This window comes from Gekko japonicus, unplaced genomic scaffold, assembly GCF_001447785.1.
Source record: "Gekko japonicus isolate JY-2015 unplaced genomic scaffold, Gekko_japonicus_V1.1 scaffold298, whole genome shotgun sequence".
Classification (NCBI taxonomy): Eukaryota; Metazoa; Chordata; class Lepidosauria; order Squamata; family Gekkonidae; genus Gekko; species Gekko japonicus.
In genome coordinates, this window is record NW_015163615.1 from 1053633 (window position 1) to 1075652 (window position 22020).

The window sequence follows — 22020 nt, forward strand, 5'->3', positions numbered from 1 at the left end:
AAAGGAGTCTTAGAGCAGTTTACAAACTCCTTTCCCTTCCCCTCCCCACAACAGACACCCTGTGAGGTAGGTGGGGCTGAGAGAGCTCTTGACAGAAACTGCTCTGTTTCAAGAACAGCTCTTATCAGAACTATGGCTTGCCCAAGGTCATCCAGCCAGGTGCAAGTGGAGGAGTGGGGAATCAAACCCAGTTCTCCCAGATTAGAGTCCGTGCACTTAACCACTACACCAAACTGGCACCATGGATTACCCTTGCTTTCTTAATTCCATAAAGATTACAGGCCACCAGCCTCCTCTGCAGAAATAAAGTTGTTGTAATAAGGCTACGTTTAACAGCTTGGTGAGCATGTTTGAGGGGGACAAATCTTTCAGGAAGAACAAGCAGAAATAGCAGTCCACGCCAGTGCAATCCACTCCTTTTTTATTTTTTTCTTTATACAGTAAAGCCAGCCACTTACAAAGTGCTAGTCTAAAAACAGGTTTTGACACTATACAGAATGTACACACCAGCTAGGATCCCGCCTGGTCAGAGTCAAAGCCCGGTTCCTAACACCATCTTTACAGCATTTAGAAGATTCTCAGGAGCCCACAAACATGTGCTCAATCCAACCATACTAAGAACAGGAAAAAAAGGTTCCTGGTTCAGTATGGAGCAGAGATATAGAGTTTACATTAAATTGCTCCTTACTTTTAAATATGTTTCCTTATCTCTCAAAAAGTTACATTCCAAAAGAATACATAACCCCAGAAAAACAGGAAAAAACAAACAGGGGAAACACAGTGCAGTGCTACAATTGAACTTAGCCTTTAAATAATTCCAAACCCACCCAACCCCATCTGTAGATTGCAGGGGGAAAATATCCAGTCAAGGTAAAACCTCAAACCAACATTAAAACCCAGAAGCATCAGTAACTGAACCAAACAACTCAAATCTCAGTGTTTTATAAGGACCATTCTGCAGACCTATATAGTAATCAAGGGAGGATTGTCAGTAAGCAGAATGTAGCAGGCAATAAGGAGGACTCTGCTAAAAAAAACTACAGTGAACGGGCACTCAGTTCTGCTAAAATGGCAAGTGGGCTGGCTATGTAATTGGTAGAATTTGTCTAGAACCAGTTTGGGATACAGAGCATTTCCCAGTCTGTTGAAGGGTAATCTAATGCTGGGAAAGGGTTTAGAGCATAAAATGTAACACCATCCCTGCAGAGATGCTGAGACTGGCTTCAAATGGCAAGTGTACCATAGTTATTTGTAAGTGTGCTTCTGCAGAGTAACTACAAATGTTCATTCTCCTTCAAAGCTCTTGTTTTATAAACTATTTGGAGAGGTATAATTGCAGTGTCTATCCAAATACACAGGGGCTTAGAAAAGAAGAGGCAAATGGCAATGAGGAGACCAGGAACAGTTCCTGCCATCTCTGTACAAGGAAACGTGTCTTAATGGATTGGAAGGGGGCAGCCGCATGGATACTCCCAAGTCTCTTGTTACTAGAATGGGAGACAAATCACTGAACATCTATTCCTGTGTAGACTTGATGATACATAGGGCCTTAAAGCTTAAGTGGTGTTGCTGAAAAAAATCTTTGCATGAAGAGAGTTGGCGATCATTCCCCTAAAATTCCTGTGATAAAATGTTTCAGTTCCCTAGTGAGTCCCAAGGAGAAAGAAACAGAATAAAACCTTCACACTGCAGTATGGTAATTACCATTTAAACACAACTAAGAAAGATTTGGTTGGGCTGCTAAAGAATGTTCAAGACACCCATAGGATTGGTGTGAGCAGATCTTGGGAATTAAATGTAGCCACAACAGTATTTACAAGAACTGTTTTAGCAGCACTCTAGTATCCCAGATGGGTTGAGAAAATGGGCCTAAAATATCAGCAGGCACTTCTGCAGTGCTCCTGATACCACACAGCCCATGCATCTTTCACAATACACATGGTTCCTCAGCTGAAGTATATTTACAGCCAAGGTTTTGAATGTCTTCTTGCCATGTGGCTTAGGCACCTGTTCCTTAACATGCACGGTTCCAGCCACACAGCATAACATCTGGTTCCATACAGTTTTGGCTTGCAGTAACACTTTATTGAAGGGTGAAGGTAAAATTTATTTCAAGAGCTTTTAAATTATAATGTAATCAGAGTTGTAATTTTATTGCTTCCCCTATGCTATTGTCACTGCTCACTGAGCACTCCTATACTGGACTTTCCATTTTGAGTTGTACACATGGAGCAGTTCTCAGATGCTTCAGTTGCATTTTCAAATGAGCAATATGATTGCTTCAAACACTGCCAGGTAGGCTCAGTTAGTATCCATGCCATCACACTCTTCAGGTGTCAGCTCAACACTTGTGCAAGGAGATGGATCTCTCTTGGCCTCGCCATCTCTCCGCTGGTAGAATAGTACATATGCTGCTTTTGTCTGCAAGACACAGATAAGACAAAAATGGTAAAAAGAAAATGAAAACCTGATGCATGGGACAAATTACATGCAGGCCTATAGTCAGATAGATTTTAGTAATCCTAATGCTGATAACTCGACTCTGAAATGACTCTATCTCTGTAAAATTAGTCATGATCTGCAACACTTTATGATTTTAGTAATCCTAATGCTGATAACTCAACTCTGAAATGACTCTACCTCTGTAAAACTAAACAGTCATGATCTGCAACACTTTCTTAAAACTATTTTTACCCACCTTTCCACAAAATCTGCCTAAAGAAAAAGGAGATATGAACACTTAATTTTTAGTTAACAAATTTTTGTTGTTCAGTCGCACAGTCGAGTCCGACTCTTCGCGACCCCATGGACCACATCACGCCAGGTCCTCCTGTCTTCCATCGTGCTCTGCTTAATTTCATGTTCGTTGCATCTATGACACTGTCTAACCATCTCATCCTTTGCCGTCCCCGTCTTCTTTGACCTTCAATCTTTCCCAGCATCAGGGTCTTCTGCTCCGGTGAGTGCTCCCTTCTCATTTGGTGGCCAAAGTATTTGAGCTTCAGTTTCATTATCTGGCCTTCCAGGGAACAGTCAGGGTTGATTTCTTTTAGGATTGACTGATTTGATCTTCTTGCAGTCCAGGGGACTCTCAATACAAAATCCACTAAAACATGGATTGTCTTGAGAGATGGATGGATCTGTAGAACTGGACAAATACCTTAAGTCTGCTCCATTCCGCTTCTTGAAATATATTAATCTCCCAGGGCAGGGCTCAACAAATTCCAAGAGCCAAGTCACAATAACATCTAGACATTTTGTGTCACCATTCACCTCTGGCTGTATCTCTCTCGCCCAAACAGAGGCTGGAGCACATCCTCCTTGACTTGACTGACTCCTTTTCTTCTTTGTATACATTTATACTGTACAGCATGATGTGCATGTCCCACAAAGCTTTCCAGTCTCTCATAAGATTTCCTTCTTTTATGAGATGATGGACAGGAAGAGAAGCTAACACACATTCCTGAAAGTTATGTAAGCAAACCAGAGCAAGCAAACACAATCAACCCTACATAGAGTTGTACACACTTCTACTTTCTTTGATATGTATCAATGTTGAAGCCTGGCATGGATTCCAGAAAAGATGGCTAGAAGTGCACAATCTCCACAGTTTTTAGAAGACATCAGACTGTAAATCAATTTTCTTGCTGATCCATTGATTTAGCAGTTGCTAATTCCAGATGCTACTCAGCACCTAAGGTATAACTTCAGGGACTCAAATGTAATCATATAATACTTACTACTATTTGCTCTTCAGATGCTGGAGACACACTGCTGTCATCAAAGTAGTACCATTTGCCATTTAATTGATTCTTTGCATATGCAGTATCTGGGGAAGAGTGGGAAAGATAAACATAGGCTTGCTTCACTGGTAAAGTAAGAGATTTACAAACAGTGACAACCACCAATGGCAATCGCCAAAAAAGATTGTAAGAAAGTCTTTCTTTTTTTAAAAAAGCATTTGGTATTCACTTAAATATGGTAAAGTTGATTCCAGTGGTTGCAGGACCCACATATAGCAACAGCCGTGTGGGTTGCTGAGTGGGGAGAGGAAAGGGGACAAAGTAGCTCTCCTTTCCCTCTTTAATCAGTGCTCCAACAGCCTCTTATCTGGAGGAGGAGCAGCCATGGGTTTTCCTTTCCTACAGGCCCCTCCAGCAAAGTCAGGGAACCTGGTTGGTTTTGAGATATAAACCTTCCCCTCAGTTATAAGATGTTCTTAAGGTAGCAAGTGTAAAGGTTTTAGATCACTGGGGAGAGGTAAGTTTTGTATTGTGCCTGAAGAGTATGGAGATCACTGAAGCAGGAGGTTTAATCAAACAACAACAAAGATTTCTAAAGTAAGAGATTTACAAACAGTGACAACAACCAATGGCAACCACCAAAAAAGATTGTAAGAAAGTCTTTTTTTTTTTTTTAAAGCATTTGGTATTCACTCAAATATGGTAAAGTTGATTCCAGGGATGTACAGGTTATGTGGTGAATTCTCTTTTAAAGCTTGTAGTTACAGGTCTGCTCATCACCACAGACAGGCCTCACAACTCTATCCTCACCCAAAGGTACAGTTAAACCACTCTGCCACATTACCAGGCAGAGCTACACATGAAATTGTTTGCTCCCTTGAGAGTCAATTCTCTTTTTCTGTCAGAATGCTCCCTCAGGCAGCCTTTAACTTTCAGCTCTTGTGGGTTTTTTCTTCTTCTCTAACCGTCCATCCCCCCTCTCAAAGGAGACTGGATGCTGAAACATCTTATAGGCTCAGGTGCGAAACAGCTAAGTGGCTGTTTTACCTCTCAGAGGCAGGACAGCCTTCTTGTATCACACCTTCCTATAAGATTGCCATTTCACGAGTCATAGAAGACTGCACTGGAATATGTCAGGTTCTCCAATACTCAGCAGTTATGCAGCCAAAAAAAAATTACTCACAATGTCCCACACCCATGCCTCCATAGTGATTAGAAACAGCAATGAGGTCATAAATGTATGGGCTTGCTGCTGGGTCACAAACAAACTCAGACATGTTCAAATCCCTAGAAGAAAGTCAAAAAGTGAGGGTAAAATCAATATATGGCAACAATGCCATGGTATCATTACATTCTCTGTCAGCCTGAGAACAGAACTTCTATCACCCCAAAGACAGCACTGTCTGTTTCAACAGCCCTGTTTTAATATTGGATACCCTTTTACTTAACAGCAATGCCAATGAGATCAGTTATGGATACAGGCCTGAGGGCCAGTTCACAAGATCAACTAAAATCATCACTCTACTGCTGACATGAGGTTTCAAGCCACTGACAGATTTCTGAATCCCCACATTTTAAAGGCCTAAGATTCAAGAAGAGATTCCAGTTTCAAGTAGTGTTGTCAACTACTACTTTTTTTTGCCATTGTGCTGCACCTAACTTAGGATGACCCCCGTAGGATTTGCCTCTGTGTAGCTGCCCTGCACTTCCTTGATGATCTCCCAGATACGAACCATGGCTGACCTTGCTTAGCTTCTGAGATCTTATAAGATCAGGCTAGCTTGGACTATCCAGGCCAGGGCACCAACAACTTAGTTCAAATCACACGGTGTGCTAAATCACACTGTGTGCTTGTTTTGCTCTGAACACCAAAGTAAATCAAAGTCTTACCTGATGGGGAAGTCAACCACAGTGTCGAGTTTATCTCTCCAGTATCTGTTGTATGAGAAACGTTTTAAATGTACCACCAAAATACGTGGAAGTGACCAAAGGTCAAACTTCTTGGTGGCTTGCTGATGCTTCTTGCAATTAGGACAATACCTGAAAGAGTAAGACAAATGGAAATGTAACGAACCAAAGCAAAACATTAATGCAGAAACCTCTCCCCATCATTTCCATCCATCATATTTTGATCTTATCTTTCCCTCTCAGGAGCCCAGGCTGGCATACATGGTACTCTCTTTTTGAGGACACTGTTGTCTACATTAAATATGCCCTTAACAGACATAAAGCACATAGTTATATGAAATGGAGGGGGAACACAGAGCCTGGATTACTAAGGATTTACGACAGAACAGTCTGTGCATCTACCACTGTCTGCTATATCTTACTCTAAGTAGTCTCTGCAAATAAAGTGAAGTGGCAACTCAGAAAGTGCAGTTAGAGTCAAGAGTTTCACTTTCAATGACGGCCTATGAGAGGTTTGTCTCTTGTGAAAAAACACAAGAAAGTCTACCATGTGAGTTTTTAAGGCATCAGTTTTTATATTTAGTCATCACAACAGGCTACAGACAAAACTAGGCTAAATTCTTGGGTAAAACTACAGACAAAGAGAGTCTGTAAGGATAGGGACTGAAGGAACATAACATATCAAAGAACTAGAATTCCAATCCTGCTCCAACATGGGTGATGGTAGCAGTCGTGGATATAAGAGATTATTAAGGGTTTAGGAAACATAGGAATGCTATGTCAAAAAATAATCTGAGGCTGTGGAAACTTCAAGGCCTCAGGCAAAGCTTCATAATTCAAAATACCCAGTCTATATACACACATACTATTTTTCCTGCACCAGCAAACTAAATTTCTTAAATGGATGCAGTGGAAGGAAATTGTTTACGAAAAGCAAAACACTGGTCTTACTTTGCAGGGGTACTTTCATAATATTTTACCATGCAAAACCAGTAATTTAAGATGCAGCTATGTAAATAGCAATTTAAACGACATTTTTTATACTGCAATGAAGAGGCACACGTAACGTGGGAAAGTTTAATTCATTTCCATGGATATGATTTCTGAGAGAAAACATGACAAACCAACCAGGGATCATGTTCACCAAGTGTTTCCATTGTAGTGAAGAGTTCAATGCAGTCTCTAAGAGCTACAGTAGTTTTCTTCTTCTGTGGCTGGAACATACTGCTGTGTTTTTCAAACGCCTAACCAAAACAAATACATAATTTTTCTTCTCCACTGCAAAATACATGCTAATTTCTTTTAATAAGTCGAGCATTAACCAGGACACTTCAGATACCTTATTGCAAAACATCTTCAACAGGGGTAGGCAATCTTTTTGCCTGAGCCCCTCACCCAATACAACATCTACTTGTGAAGATACTAGTGTGCTGGGAAACAGGGGGCATTGTACTTGGATCAGACACACTGGGAGCAAGGTCAGTGAGCTGACAGTGCCTCAGGAGCTCACCTCAGCTGCCTGGGCTGAGAACCAGACCTGTGCATTAAGCAAAATGGTATAGCATGCAATTATCTGGCACATGTGGCAGAAGTAGCCTCTCCAGTCTACAACTGTACCTCGAATCAGTTCATTGCCCCCTTCCTCTGTAACTTGACAATTATGTCTTTTCCTGGCACTTCTCTGCTACTTGCACACAGCCACTGTGCTATCTTTGTTGTAGTCACAGCAAAACACAGAGGTAAAGCTACTGAGGTGTAGGCTGCAGGGTTAAGAGTCACACTAGTAAATTAAGTTGTTGAGACAACAATAGTTGTCTACTTGTACCAGTTAACAACAGTTCAGAGGGATTGGTGCAATTATGTGTTAAGCAGTATAGGAAGGAGACCAAGTGAAGATGCAGACACAAAAATTATTGGCTGCGGAATCAGAGAAGAACAAACATTAAATACAATTCAAGGAGTTCAGAGATCCAAGGAAAATCTTCGAGATTAATTAAATATTTCTCTCAGAAATGTGAATATTTCTCTCAGAAACTGATTATTATTACAGTTTAATAGACTTCCTGCAAATAATACTCAAGAGTTATGGAAAGCTGGTACTTGGAAGAGAGAGCTGTTGAGGACTAACACTGTGAAGCTACTGGGTCAAAAGTCCTGAAGGCTAGATTGTGGGATATTATTAACAAACTGAAATAAACAATTAGCAAATCTCTCCACCAATAGCATGACACTTCTGTGTATCTTCCAGCTCATGTAGTCTTGGCTCTCAGCTGCTCAGCAAACTCTATAACCAAATGGAAAATAAAGGAGAAAAGTGCTCTATGGGAAGGCTGGAGGGACAACAGGAAAATGGATGCCTTATGGCATGCATGTTCCAATATATATTCCTTAGAGCAAGTGCTCCAATTTCTATTTCAGTTCAGCAGCTCCCCTATACCAATATTTATTTGCTCAAGCAAAACTATGTCAACTCATCTAATGACCTGGCATGAGCTAAACTCTAGCACACAACACTGCCTTTTAAAGAAAGGAGGGGAAAAAATCACCTGTGCTTCCTGTTCATCAAAAAGCAACTTGCGAGTCCCAGAATCCCAGTCAATAGCAAGAGTGGCATGGGCTGGAAAAGAATAAGGATCATTCAAAAGTCTGCCAGGAATGAGAACTATCAAGGGTGACATTTAGAGGGGATACCTACAACTCAACTTGAGGACTTTCCCCTCTGTAGTAAGGGAATTTATTTCTGATGTCCCATAAGAATTCACAAGACTGAAGCTGAAGAGACGCTTCCTGTGTTGCAGGTCTTCCTTTCCCATCTCATCCTGAATGCAGTCTTCTGACTGGCAGGCATCAGTTTCCAACACTTTCTCCCTGTTTTCTTCCTCTCCATTTTGATGTTCCATCTCTTCAATTTCACCTAGCACATAATTGAAAGGTTAACAACATTTCTGTTTCAGAAATGTTCCACATAACTAACTCCCTGCAACATTTGCAACATCCTGTGCATGAAAGCAGTGAACTCAAATGATGTCTGAGAAACATCACAGGAGATCAAAAGATTATATGGGACTGAACATTAGTGTCTGACTTCGCAGACAGCCCAAGCACCCATATCAGGACTAAAATCTAAAGCCCTGCATTGTAGCATACGTCAGTCTTCAACCAATCTAAATATTGTATTAGTCTTGGGCCTGGATCCACCCCTGCTCTTCCACTCATGGAGGGAGGGCAATTTCTGTAAATTTCCCCTTTACACTCCCGCTCCCAATGCTATCGTTCATGCTACTCAGAAAAGCCATGTTCAACAAGTACATTTCTTCAAGAGAAGATCTGCTCATGGATCCAAGCCACAGAGTCTGCTCTAAGTAGTTTCCATCTTAGGAGAATTTACCTTCAGAAACACCACTGGCACCATTACAAGTTTCATGGTTTGCAGATACATCCGAAAATTCTTCCACCAAAGAAAGCTTTACATACCGGCTGAAAGAAACATTTTTTCTCCATTAATATCCAACAAGAATGGCCCAGTGCTAGTTTGCCTGATTCCCCAGTTATGAATAATTGAAGAAAAAAGTCATCATGGTAACTGTTCTCCAGTCTGAACAGTGGAACTTAAGTTTATTAGGCTGAATCCAAGGTCAGTTTCTCCCAGTGGGGGTGGGATGTTGCTGATTCTCCTTTCTCATTGTAAACCCACAATTCACCCTTCATGCTGTTCTTCATTGATGCCTTTATGCCCCACAGTCAGTATTTCAGGGAATTTGGTGGGAAAGAAGAGGCAGGGAAGCTCAGTTCCACTGACAGAAGTGTTACTGAAAAGGAATGTTGGATCCAATCCACTGTTTCATATGCAGACCAATAATGGAAGTACTACCCTTTTATGATGGCTAAAACAAACGGATGAAATAAAATCCCTTAACTTATGTGGTGACTGATGGCTTAAGAGAGTTTTTTTAAAAAGAAAAGTCTGGGTAAAGAAATCCCTGCAGCCATAAAGGCACTTGTAATGATCAGAAAGAATTTCATGTTAAAGTTATATAGTTCCTGAATGGTGGATGTAGAAGAGCAACACAGACTACTGGAGTAACCATTCCATTGGGTAACCACTATAGCCAGCTCTTCTCTGAGACAGAGATGTTCCCTGACAGCAAGCTAGTCAGAGAAGTGACTATGAATGCACTTTACAGATGAGTTGCTTTGAGAGTAAGTCATGTACTCACCTAATCCGCTCCAAAATAACACTATACAAATAATCGAGGGTGAGCTTCTGCTTGGGTATAGACAGGAGTAGTGGCTGGCCATACAGAATAGTTCCTGGAGTTGCGTTAGATTGTCTGGCTTTCTTCTCTCTGAAGTAAACTGAAAGAGTAACGCATTCAGCACTGTCCTCCTTTGGTTTGCAAACGTCGTACCTGCATGAGGAATAAACAAGTTGGCAATTTCAGATTCCAATATACCTGCCTAGAGAGCACCGCACCAGTCCTAAATACTTCCACCTGGGGAAAGCATATACTGTATAACACAAGCACTGTCCTCCTTTGGTTTGCAAACGTCATACCTGCATGAGGAATAAACAAATTGGCAATTTCAGATTCCAGTATACCGCACCAGTCCTAAATACTTTCACCTGGGGAAAGCATATACTATATAACATTAATGTTTGAGAACCTTTTCACATCACAGCTCTTACCACAGCAGCATGACCAAGTGGATCACCTCCTCTTCCATGTGCTCTAATCTTACTCTAACCTGGCCATATATCCAGTTTATTTACAAACTACCTAAAATCATCAGGGGCTGTGTAACAATTTTGAAGAGTCATGGGGCCTGGCCTGAATATTGAAAATTTAAGATGATCTATCTATGCTTGCACAATTAGGCCAGTGATGACTACATTTACTGCTTGATTAATCACTTACTATGATTTATGTATTATCATTTTAAGGAAAGTATAATGCACCAACTCCTTTTACTCTTGCTGTTGCTCCTCTATTAGCCCTACCCACAAACCCTGACAATCTACAGATTTTCAAAAGCACCAGAGAAAGATCATTTTAAATTAGTAATAAAAGGGGTCTAAGAATGTTAATTTGAGACAATGACGAACACAGAGGGTTCACGGGCATCTATTAGACAAACCTTACAACTGGAGCCCTGAAGAGACTAGTCATGCAGGCCGGCCTCTACCATGCTGCAAGATTTCTGTAAATTCTTTCTCACTGTTGCTAACATAAAAATTCTTTCTTTATTTTGTGTGAAATTAATTGCAGGCAGCTTTGTAGGCTAGATGTCACTAAAATATATATTTAGCACTGGAAAGCCTCAGGAGGTAATTTTAAGAGCCAGGATGAACAGTTTAAAGGATGCACAAAAATCTAAAGGTCCAGAGGAAGGGAGAGAAGAAAGAAAAGAGCAGTGGAGGATGGAAAGGCAGATAAGAAGACGCATAGACAGAGGGAAAGACCTGCAAGTCTCTTCTAGGGTAAAGGAGGAGTTGAATATGCGTTTGTCAGCAACACTTTCTAACGCCAGGAGAAAATAAACTGACAGGCTAGAATATCTGCACTACTGCCCAACGCAAGCTTCCCCGCTGCTTCTCTTCTCTTCCCTACCCCACCAAGCCATGCATGGTATCAAAGCCCCTCCCCATTAAGTAAAATTCTTCACATATTAGTAGTTAGGATTAACAGTCAAGTATTTTCAGTAGATATGCTTTGTTGTGTTCACTCACCACTTCCCTGGAGGGCAAGGCATAGGCATTACATCTACCTGGGCTATTTAACAGGAAATCCATTCCACACAGTGAAAGTGACAGAGCACTTGTATGATGAAATGCATGACACTTGCATCCGGGGTGTGTGTGTGATCAGAGAAATATTCCATTTGCTGGACCTTAGCATTAAAATTCTGGTGCCTTGTCCCCAAGACAGATTTTACTAGTCCAATCAATACTATATAAGCAGCTTCACAAATTACATAACTAATACATACACAACTAACACCCCAAGAATCCTAAACATAAAACTGTTGATATGGTAGTTTGGCTATATGGTGCTCAGAGGCCACTGACCCACAAACAGAAAGGAATGATGAGTTAAACTACTGCCATGATTGCAACTAAAGCCACTGGCAATCCCCACAGTTACTACACGGATTACTATCCCCAATGCATGGTTATTTGTGAGATCATATTCAAGATTTTTAATCTAGGTATAGAGCACAGGAGCAGTTCTGATCATGAACTTTCAAATGGGAAATACTTCCATCAGTATAGACTTCCCATGGATGAACTAAATGTTCAGCTATCAGTTAAACAAGCTCAATGGGTAACACCTGTCACTAAATGGCATTTCCTCTTGCATAACCTGTACAGAAATTTCTATTGGCAAGATAGTCCTACTTTATTTTCTATTGAAATCTGAGAGAACTGCCAAATAAATAAGTAATACCCAGGACTCGGTTTGCAAACTGTACCTAATCTTTCTCCAAAGTCTATAACTAGCCCTTGCATTTTTCTGGCACTCCTCTGTGACCTTTTCCACATGGGTTACTTAGCCCAGGTCAGATGCTGGTTTTGCTGCTTCCCCACAGCACCATGGGGCACATGTTCCCCTCCCAGGGTTTCCCAAAGCTGATTTGTTGTGAAGGTTTGGGAAAGATCACAGCAAAACTGCTTGTGTGGAATCAAAAAAATCCACATCTTCTCAACTAGGTGACAGCCATTTTCCCTTCCCTTGTCTCTGTGGTGGCCACTCTCCCACACACTGCAGAGTAGCTTTTGAAGGTTTTTAAAATTTAAGTTTACATTTTCAATACCCCAACACAGCATGCCTCTATGGCAATTACCAGATTAAGGGAATCCTTGAAAAGGACCCCCCCCCCTCCCCGTGGGATGCGTTGGGGGAAATGTGGGGAGGGAAATAAAGAGAAATGCAGCAGCTGGAAGCCTGTTGCTACTGTGCTGCACTGGCAGCCACAACAACATGGCTTCCAAAGGAAAGAGCTGGTGTGTTGAACAGCTACAGCTCATAATTCCAACAATATTAAAACTGAGGTTGTTTTGAACTGTGCCTTCGTTAGGTGCTTCTTAACCCAGCCCCAATTAAATGGAGCTGTGAACTGCACTGGCAATGACTGTAGAGGTGGAATTCATACTTCCTACTTCAAAAGCAAACAGATAGCAGCAAATCAGGACTTTCCCTTAGGGCAAAGGGCAGAATCATTCAAAACCTCTTTGTTTCAGTACATACAACCTTTAACGAAGCAACATTCCCAGGGTCAAACTATATCCTTATTTCAAGCTGTTCTTTCCACATAAAGAATCAAAAACAAGTTGTTTCCAGAAACAGAACAAAAGGACAACAGTAGCCTATTAGATCAACTATGAGACTGGGTTGAAAATTCCCTAAGCCATTAAATCTTCCACCAGTTCTGAGCACTTCAGAACAGATCAGAGAAAAAGAGAGGGGGGACAAGAACAAAGTGGTTCACATGAGAATATAGGTTATTTGTTGCTGAAGTTTCACATATTTCTGTACATTAAAGGTGACCTGCAAACCAGTTTGGCAAAGTTTTGTCAAATTTAAAGTATGTAAATATATATATATGAATGCCCCCATTACCCAGGCTAAGAGAACAGAGGCTCTCAAACATATTCAATTTCTCAGGCTTCATGAGCCAAAACCAATTGGAAAGAAAAACACCCAAGAAAAATCCCACCCAGCAAAGATTTTTTGTACTTGTGCAGCATAATTTGAGAGACACTCACCTGACCCCTTGCAGGCTGGCTCCATGCTCCAGCAGGATTCTGGGTGATGTGACATCACCATCATGGTGTATGCTGGGGGCTTACATCGGAGCAGGAGCCTAGTGGGGCTGGACATCATGGGACCTAAGGAAAAAAGATAGTAAGTGTCTGGGCTGTGTGCTGAATGCTCCTTTTAGTTTAGCCTCAAGTAAGAGGGGCATTCAGCATAAGCAACCCACATTGATGTCATTTTTGTCAGATTGATTTGCAGATCACCTTTATTACAATATGTTCACTGACCTTTCAGTAAGGTGAACACTCTTCTTTAGATCTGCTGACCCAAGCATCAGCATTCCTAATTTGTGTTTTTGTACGCATCCTAAATCAACTACCTGCAGCTGAGAACATCTGCCAGGTTCATACCAATCTTCTGATAACTGACCACTAAGCATGAGAAGAACCCAATGGGAGATTACAGCATCACTAACCGCTAATAACTAATTTCTGCTAGCAGCAAGGTAACTGGGGGAAGAAAACATCTTTGGAAGCTAGACAGTGTCACAAGCCACACAGAAAGTAAAATGAATTCATACAAGGATTCATTACATATTAAGAATCACCTTGTTAAAATGGACTGCTATAAAACAGGACATAATTCACTTTCATTTGCAGTTTTCCTCAGTTTACTATTGCTTGTTTACCAACTAATACCATTTAAAAGAACTCCTCTGCCACAAAATTACTCTTGTTTACCACCAAGGTAAATAACTGTGTCTATTTCGTTACCTCACAACAACCGTAACTGCTGATAGAGATAGATATGTAGTATCTCCATTATACCACTTGGGGAAAAACTGTTTCAACTGCATATACTGCCTCAGTTTAGCTATCATGATTAAGCAAACTGAATTACGGTTTATGGCAATGTTTGACTTGCCAAACCATGGTTTGGAAATGGCTGGGAAACCAGAATCAGGAGTCACTGTTCATGCCAACCAAGATAATAGAATTGACAGAGTTATTGCTATTGCATTTCTGGATGCCTCTGCACTTAGAGATGGAAGTGCTGCTGAATACATGGACAATTAAGGACTAGCAGCTTCAAACCACAATTTGCCTATATATATGGAATCTCATACCACGGCTTGGGTAGCATCCAAATTTATAAGAGATGAAGCAACACCGTTACAAAATAAGGCCTTTGGTCTCTTCATTCAGCTGTTGATCAAAGCCACACCTTGAAGTGTCAGCACCTCTAGTTTAAGCTGTGAGAATTTAAAAAGCACACATCAAGAAAGCTTTCAGCAAATATTTCAAACAGACTAAGATGATATACACTCAGTTCTGTTTAAAAAACTTAAATTCCCATAATTATGAACTCTTTGACCATCATAAAAGGGACAACTACAGCAAGTTATTGGAGAGCACCTTTCAGAAACAAGTACTATTCTACATTCTTTCAGCCTCTGAAGTACATAAAGTTAGACAAATAATCTGTATAAACTAATTCTGCAAAAGCTTGTGTGTGTGGGTGTGAGAGAAATATCCAGACAACCATTTTGGCAAATAATGAGGACGACAGGAAGAGATTAGTCAGTACTTGCCTCTACTTTCCAGGGAAATGCTGATTGCCACTTCCTCCAGGCTAGATTGGCCAGGGATCCTGGAGGTTTTTTGCCATTTTCTGTGCATAGACCAGGGGTCACTGGGGCAGTAGTTGTGAATTTCCTGCATTGTGCAGAGGGCTGGACTAGATGACCCTAGAAATCCCTTCCAGCGTTATGTTCCTATTTTTTTAATATTTCAATTTCCTCTCCAAATTATTTTTTTAAAGACATGGGATTCAAAACATCCAGAACATTTACATCTCTACTATTACCTATATCCCATGTTTAACAAAGTTACTTCCTAGGGCAGGCATAAATAGCCACTCAACTGGTCAACTGTATCACAGAAGGATCTCTTGCACATGACTGGGCAGAGAAGCATTTCTATATCAGAAGATCTGTGATATTCCAGGTATGTGTGGACTTTGTAAAATTCCATGGGTAATTTCTGTGGGTCTTTCTGAAGGCTTTAAACATGTTCAATTATGTAATCAGCTTCACAGTCTTAACTGTGGTTTTTGCTAAGAGAAGTTAGAGAGGAGGGAACAGGAGTCCCAACTCCCCTTTAAAATGAAAATACCACTTCTGAACTTTGTGTGAATACTAAAAGATCTGCCCCAGACTTTTTTGATAGGTTTGACAGGTTGCAGGCTAGCCTGATCTCATCAGATCTTGGAAGCTAAGGAGGGTCGGCCTTGGCTAGTATTTGGAAGGGCGACCTCCAAGGAATACCAGGGTCATGACGCAGAGGCAGGCAACAGACAATGGCAAATCACCTCTGAAACATCTCTTGCCTTAAAAACAAGTCTAGTTCACTACCTAGTAGTGCATAATGCTAAAAGAGCTAGAACTTCTGGCTGCCAGACAATCTTAGGATCTCCTGGCTATTCTACACACAATGCCATATGATAATTAATTATGATAATAAAATTTGTTGAGACACATGGGAAATGTACTTCTATATATAAAGCATATATAAATGATAGTAAGGAAAGCAGGCCTTAGCTTGCAAGCCATAAAAAGGTAGTTAACGCCACTGAATTTTTTCAACCAAAAAAGCAGAGTTTATAGGGTTCAGCTAACTGGTATCCCATAGTATCAGTACATCTAACACATGACGTAGATACTATTTTCAATGCTACTCAGTGCACCTGGTTATGCAGAACAAGGACCACTGACCTAATTATGAAGAAGAAGAAGAAGAGAAGAGATTGGATTTATACCCCACCCTTCACTACCCAAAGGTGTCTCAGAGCAGCTTACAAACTCCTTTCCCTTCCCCTCCCCACAACAGACACCCTGTGAGGTGGGTGGGGCTGAGAGAGCTCTGACAGAAACTGCTCTTTTTCAAGAACAGCTCTTATCAGAACTATGGCTTGCGCAAGGTCATCCAGCCAGGTGCAAGTGGAGGAGTGGGGAATCAAACCCGGTTCTCCCAGATTAGAGTCCACGCACTTAACCACTACACCAAACTACACTGTGAAAATGTCACAGTGTTTGTGTTGCTTCTGCTTGCATATTTTTAAGTGTTTTGCAAGTGATGAAAAGTTCTTGTAAACTCAGAAGCTTGCACAGTTTTGTGTTATTTTAGTTTGTGCTAATAAAAGTTATGTGGATTTTGTTATTTGTAAATGAAACAGCCAAGTGTTTTTAAAATGATGACCATCTCAGTCAGTACTGATACCCATATGGTACAGCCAAAGTGCCTGCATTTATACTACTGTCAAACACACAGAAGAGTTGTCACCATGCTTTTATAGTACTATAACTCTGCTGTTCCCTTCAGGAAAGCAGATTCAGATTTGCTACAAACACCTCATATCCTGCATTTCTAGCCTAATAACAAAGGTTAGTTGAAACAGAAATTACAATCTCCTGAAAATCAAAGTTCAAAATTTTATTTTGATACAAAATCAACTCTGGAAAGTCAGCAGTAATACTAAAAAAGTTATTGGGACTCAAGCAGCCACTTGTGTATCCCACACGCCCGAAGGCAAAATTTGGCAACTTTATTAGTTATCTCCTGAGAAGTCTGCAAGAAGGAGAGAGGCATAAAGTTGTTCAGATCTTCCTGGTAAAATTGACAAGATTAGAGTGATATACTGAGATCAGATGTCATTATAGAATAAATATCTTGAATATAATTTACTAACTATGTTAAGGAGACTAATTTGTCGGTAGGTGGTAGGTTTTTCTCCTTTCTTGTATACTGGAGCAATAATTGCAAGGCCCCAGTCTGAGGAGATACAGGCTGACAGATTAATGTGGGTAAAGAGTGCAGTGAGCATTGGGGCCCACCAGTCAATATTGGATTTTTATCATCTCTGGAGATAATCATTTCCAGGAGCTTTGCTGAATCTCAACTGATTTATTAATTTTTTAACTTCATTCAATGTTACCGGTAGCTATGCTGGGAAGTTTTGTAGTTGGATCTCCACAGAAGTATAGGGGTCTGTTTCAGACGAATAAAGCATGTAGAAGTGAGATTCCAAAAGCCAGGGTGATATATTGTAGCTTATCCTTGGGGACCCTGTATGGAGCTCAGCCCAAGTTAAGTGCCAAAAGGTTGCAGGGTATTTGATTTAGAAGCTTGGATCATCTGGTTCCAGGAGTCCCTTTGTGCTTTTCATTTTTTCTCCATTAGAAGATTTTTGTAGCACTGCTTTAGGGTTTTGAGCTCTGGGGTAATTTTGGACACATTGCTTAGCCTGTGCTGCTGGAATTTGGCCACTAGATTGGTTTCTACTGCATGGCAGTCTGGTTCAAACAATGTCTTTGATTTGCTTTTCCTAGTGACTGGATACTGAGGTCATGAGGGTTCCTTAGGAGGGTTTGTGTCTAGCCAAGATAAAGACGTTGGTATGATGAAATCACTGTGTCTGTGGCATTTGCTGAGATCACAACGTTTTGGAGCTGAGATGCTTTGTCTGAGGTAAAATAGTTTGGGCATTGATGAACCACTTTCTCCGACCAGGCTAACCTTCTGCAGCTCGGAACAGGTTCTTGGTCGACACTGAGTTGTTCAGAGGTACATTCTGATAGGTTGCAGATGTGAAGCTCCAGAGAGATAGGGAGATGGTCACTGTCTTGTCGAGACCCTACTTCTAAGTGCATGTTGTGACTGAGCAAATCATAGGAAGTCAAAATACAGTCTATAGTACTTGCACCATGCTCAGACCAGTATGTATACTCCCCGGGTATATTTCCTTGGGTGGGCCCCATTAAGAACAGAAGGGTCTAACCTAGTTGCAAGCTTTAGTAACCTTTCCAATTTAACTTACTGTTCTGGAAGGTTCTAGGGGAGAGAATATTTAAGGAATCTTTCACTGGTGGTACTGAGTTGAAGGAGGTATATAGTGATTCGTCTGAAGGTTCGAGCCTGGCATTGAAATCTCCTGCGACCACAACAGATGCATTTGAAAAAGACATGAGCAGCAAGTCTAGTTATAACTCAAACTTGGTCCAGATTTCGTGTATTTCGTGCCATAGGAAGGTAGGTAAACATTTAATCAGGAGATTTTGTTTCCTGTATTGGACTGTTCAGGCCTAAAAGGTTGTTTATTATGAATCCATATACGGACAGTGGGTCTTTGGACTAGGTTTCTTGGAGGCAGATGACGTCATGTTGGGCTAAAAACGAGTTAAAAGAGTTATCAGCTCTCTTAGAGGCCCAGCTGGCAATATTCCATGTTAGGAATTTAATTGGGTTTTTGGGTCTTGGCCCAATGGGATCAATACATGGCCTTTCTTGGTTGATTGTCAGTTTCAGCCTTTGCACTAGTTTGCAAACTTTCTGCCCTAGTAATAGGTTGCTTGGGGGTTGATAGGTTGAATCTAAAAGGGGCTGCTGCAAAGTAACTGACTCCTGAGCTATTAAGAATTCAAAGGAGGCAGAGCAAGGGAGGTTCTGCCTCATTCTGGCTGCCGTGTACTTGGCTAAACCTAGAGTTGCTTTCACAGAGGTCAGTTACAGTACCCAGTCTTTCAGAGTTTAGTTGTGAAACATTTGGGGGGTTAAGCATAAACATCTATATGGTTAAACCTGAGACAAGTTTTATTAAGGGAGCTTCTTGTGTTTCTGTCTGGAGTTTAGCTTCATCTTGATGGGAGACTTTCCCAGAATCCAACCTCTGGCATGGTTTTTTTTTTAAAACAGACCAGCTCTAGATCTCAAATTTCTTAAAGATTTCTTTAAATCAAGACAGACAGACTCTTTATACTCTCCTGCAGGCAGAGTTTTAGAGAACTTGGGCAGCTGCGTTTTACTCTGAGTTTTAATGGATGAGTTTCCTTGTATGCTAACATTTGGCTGCAAGCCAGGTCTCGTTCTGCTTTCAGTGCAAGACAAGACTGAAGTCGTTTTACCAGCACTCATGGAGGCAGCGTAATTAAGGGCAGAGGGAGTGTCACCTGTGCCTGTTGCTTAACAGTAATGAGAGAGGTTACACGCTCATCAGAAAAAACTCTGTGGCAGAGATTCTGAAGGTACCCAAAAATTTCTGCCTTTTTAGAAGCACAGTTGGGTTTATGGGGCTGCTGAGCTTCAGGAGTATTCTTAGGTTGTAGAGAGTTTTGGGGAGCCTTTCAATTTCCTCAAGGTCAACAGACCAGGGCTCTATATGCATCAGCTGGCTCAGAGAGTTCAAAATTGTTCTCTTGGTTGCCCAGTATCCTTTGTTTACATAATTTTCTATTATAAGCAGAGCAATTTGATTTGTTAACAATCGGCATGAGACATCAGAAGTCCCCCCCCCCATTTTTTCTGTCATCCCTCAGATACTTGTCGTTAATATTTTGTTGGCTCAGAACTGAAGATGTGCCTTGGAGTTTTTGGTTTTGATCCATCTTCCCATGCAGTTGGTGGAATTTCTGTGTGTGGGGAGAGGGGTTGGCCTGTGGCTGGAATTAGTGGATAGAGTCTCTTGTAATAAATTCAGCTTATGGGATAGGCAGTTTAGTTGCTGGAAGATGGCTATAACTTTTGCCAGTAAGGAGACAGTGATCCCCAATAACATCTAGTAGATTATCTTTTAGAAAGTTTTGTAAATTTTCTGATCCCCAGTGGCTTTCTGTGAGAGGGGAGGGTCTTTGTATCTCTGTAGAATTATCTTCTTATGAGGGGATCATAGGCATCAAAGGGGGGAATTTTCCTGGTATTCTGTCTCCAAAACTGCATATTTATTTGGGGAGGCAAAGCCAGGAAGGTCACTTACTGTCGTTGCATGAGATAGTTGACCAGTTCGCGGAGAGGGTGGGGTATAAATACAATGAAATAAAATAAATAAATAAATAAAAGCTGTTTCGCTGACTTAGCTGGGGAACGAAGATCCATAAGGATTCTTTGGTGTTTCTTCCTCCCCACGGAGACCAATCTCATTACCAGGCTTCTATAGGAAAGCTTTCCTTTTCCTTTCTTGTATAGCCAGGAAATATACAGAGATAAGCAGCAGGAGGTGAGCTTTAATCCTTAACTAAAATAAATCCATGGGAGAGGCTGAGTAGTTAAAATGGAGCTGACAGGATAAAACTAAAAACATAAAAATAGAGCAAGCTGAACTCCAAAAAGCAGCTAGTTGCCAGTCACCATCTTGGAAAATCTTCCTCCTGAAATTCAAGCTGAGCAGCAAGCGTAGAAAGCAATTCTAGAAATCTGCTTGGTCACAACTGCACCCAACCCATAGAATCATAGAATCCAACTCATAGAATCCATCCAACACCAGCTGAGAATCTTTGGGTACATTCAAAAGTTTCACATGGAAGAATATCCAACAAAAAGTGTTACAGCAGAATTAGAATAAAGATAAAAAAAGGTACTAAACTATTGCTGCCACCGCCATGCACTCCCAGTAACAGTTCATGCCTATAAATTTCATGATTTTCAGTTTGGATGCAATGTTTTACCACTCAATTTCTTCATTAGAATTATTCCAGATGTTTCCTTTTCATGACAGAAAACAGAAATGCCCTACAGTTTCTTTTCAAACAGCAAATTAATTTGCACATAATTTGCATTTTTATGCCGAAAGATTGAGACTTATTCACTTTAAATCCACAGATAATCCTAAACAGCTTTCATGATATTTGCCGATTAGTACTACACTACAGGATTCAAATTAAACTATGTGTGGAAAACAAATGTTCTTAAAAACTAAGTTGCTCAAAGATGGTACAATACTAACCACCTATTTCCCTATTAAAAAGAAGGCTGAGGCAGAGAAGAGTGGCCTGTTTATGATCACCTACTGAATAATACTTAGTGTAATTTTTTAAAGAAATAGGTAATTTGGTCTCACAATATCATCGCGCTCTAACCATATTCAAGTTCTACTAAAAACTGGACAACACTTTGTACACGAAAATAAATTGCCATGGATTTGTTGGATCCTAGAAGCTTGTAAAAAGTAAAAATCCAGTAAATGTATACATGCATATTTACAACATTCTAGCCTTTAGACCCATGCAGTGATCAAAAGCTTTGATGGAAATATCTTGTAGCCCACACATATGCTTAAAGCTCCAATATTGAACATGGGATACAATCAGTAATATAACATTAACTAGGAATAAGGCCCGTTGAGGCAATAAATACAACGAGATCTAGAAAGAGGCTCTGGGAGAGTGCTCTGGCTTTGGGCAAACAGTGTCAATTTGCTGTGGCGAACTCAGCAGGGTATAATGAAACAGTCCACTGTTTTCTCCAGAGGAACTGCTCTCTGCTACCTGAAGAGCAGTTGTAATTTTGAGTGATCTCTAGCCCTCACCTGGAGATTGGCAGCAATTGTTACCCAGGACGAAATGGCTGGTTTGGAGGGTGGAGTCTATGGCATTCTACCTGTCTGAGGTCCCACCCCTCCGCAAACCCCACCCTCCCCAGGCTCCACCCCTCAAATCCCCAGGAATTTGCCAGCCTGGAGTTGGAAACCCCATCTCCTTCCCAGCTAACCGTCAACCTACCATTATCTGCCCCTTTGACTTCAGCTGACTTCCGCCCTCCCTTCTGCAGAGCAATTGTAATTTT

The 22020-nt window shown here is 40.9% G+C and overlaps 1 protein-coding gene across 1 annotated transcript in view; it reads right to left on the minus strand.

Moving 5' to 3' along the window:
• Positions 1–210: 210 nt before the first annotated feature.
• USP4 (ubiquitin specific peptidase 4 (proto-oncogene)) overlaps positions 211–22020 on the minus strand; it is a 60196-nt gene continuing 38386 nt past the window's right edge. Inside the window, exons 14-22 of the mRNA XM_015407415.1 lie at positions 9869–10060; positions 9040–9128; positions 8347–8565; positions 8198–8268; positions 6780–6895; positions 5634–5783; positions 4927–5030; positions 3741–3829; positions 211–2421 (exon numbers count right to left, since the gene is read on the minus strand). Coding sequence (XP_015262901.1) covers positions 2302–2421; positions 3741–3829; positions 4927–5030; positions 5634–5783; positions 6780–6895; positions 8198–8268; positions 8347–8565; positions 9040–9128; positions 9869–10060 — 1150 coding nt within the window. The 3' untranslated portion in view covers positions 211–2301. The remainder of the gene's footprint in view (positions 2422–3740; positions 3830–4926; positions 5031–5633; positions 5784–6779; positions 6896–8197; positions 8269–8346; positions 8566–9039; positions 9129–9868; positions 10061–22020) is intronic.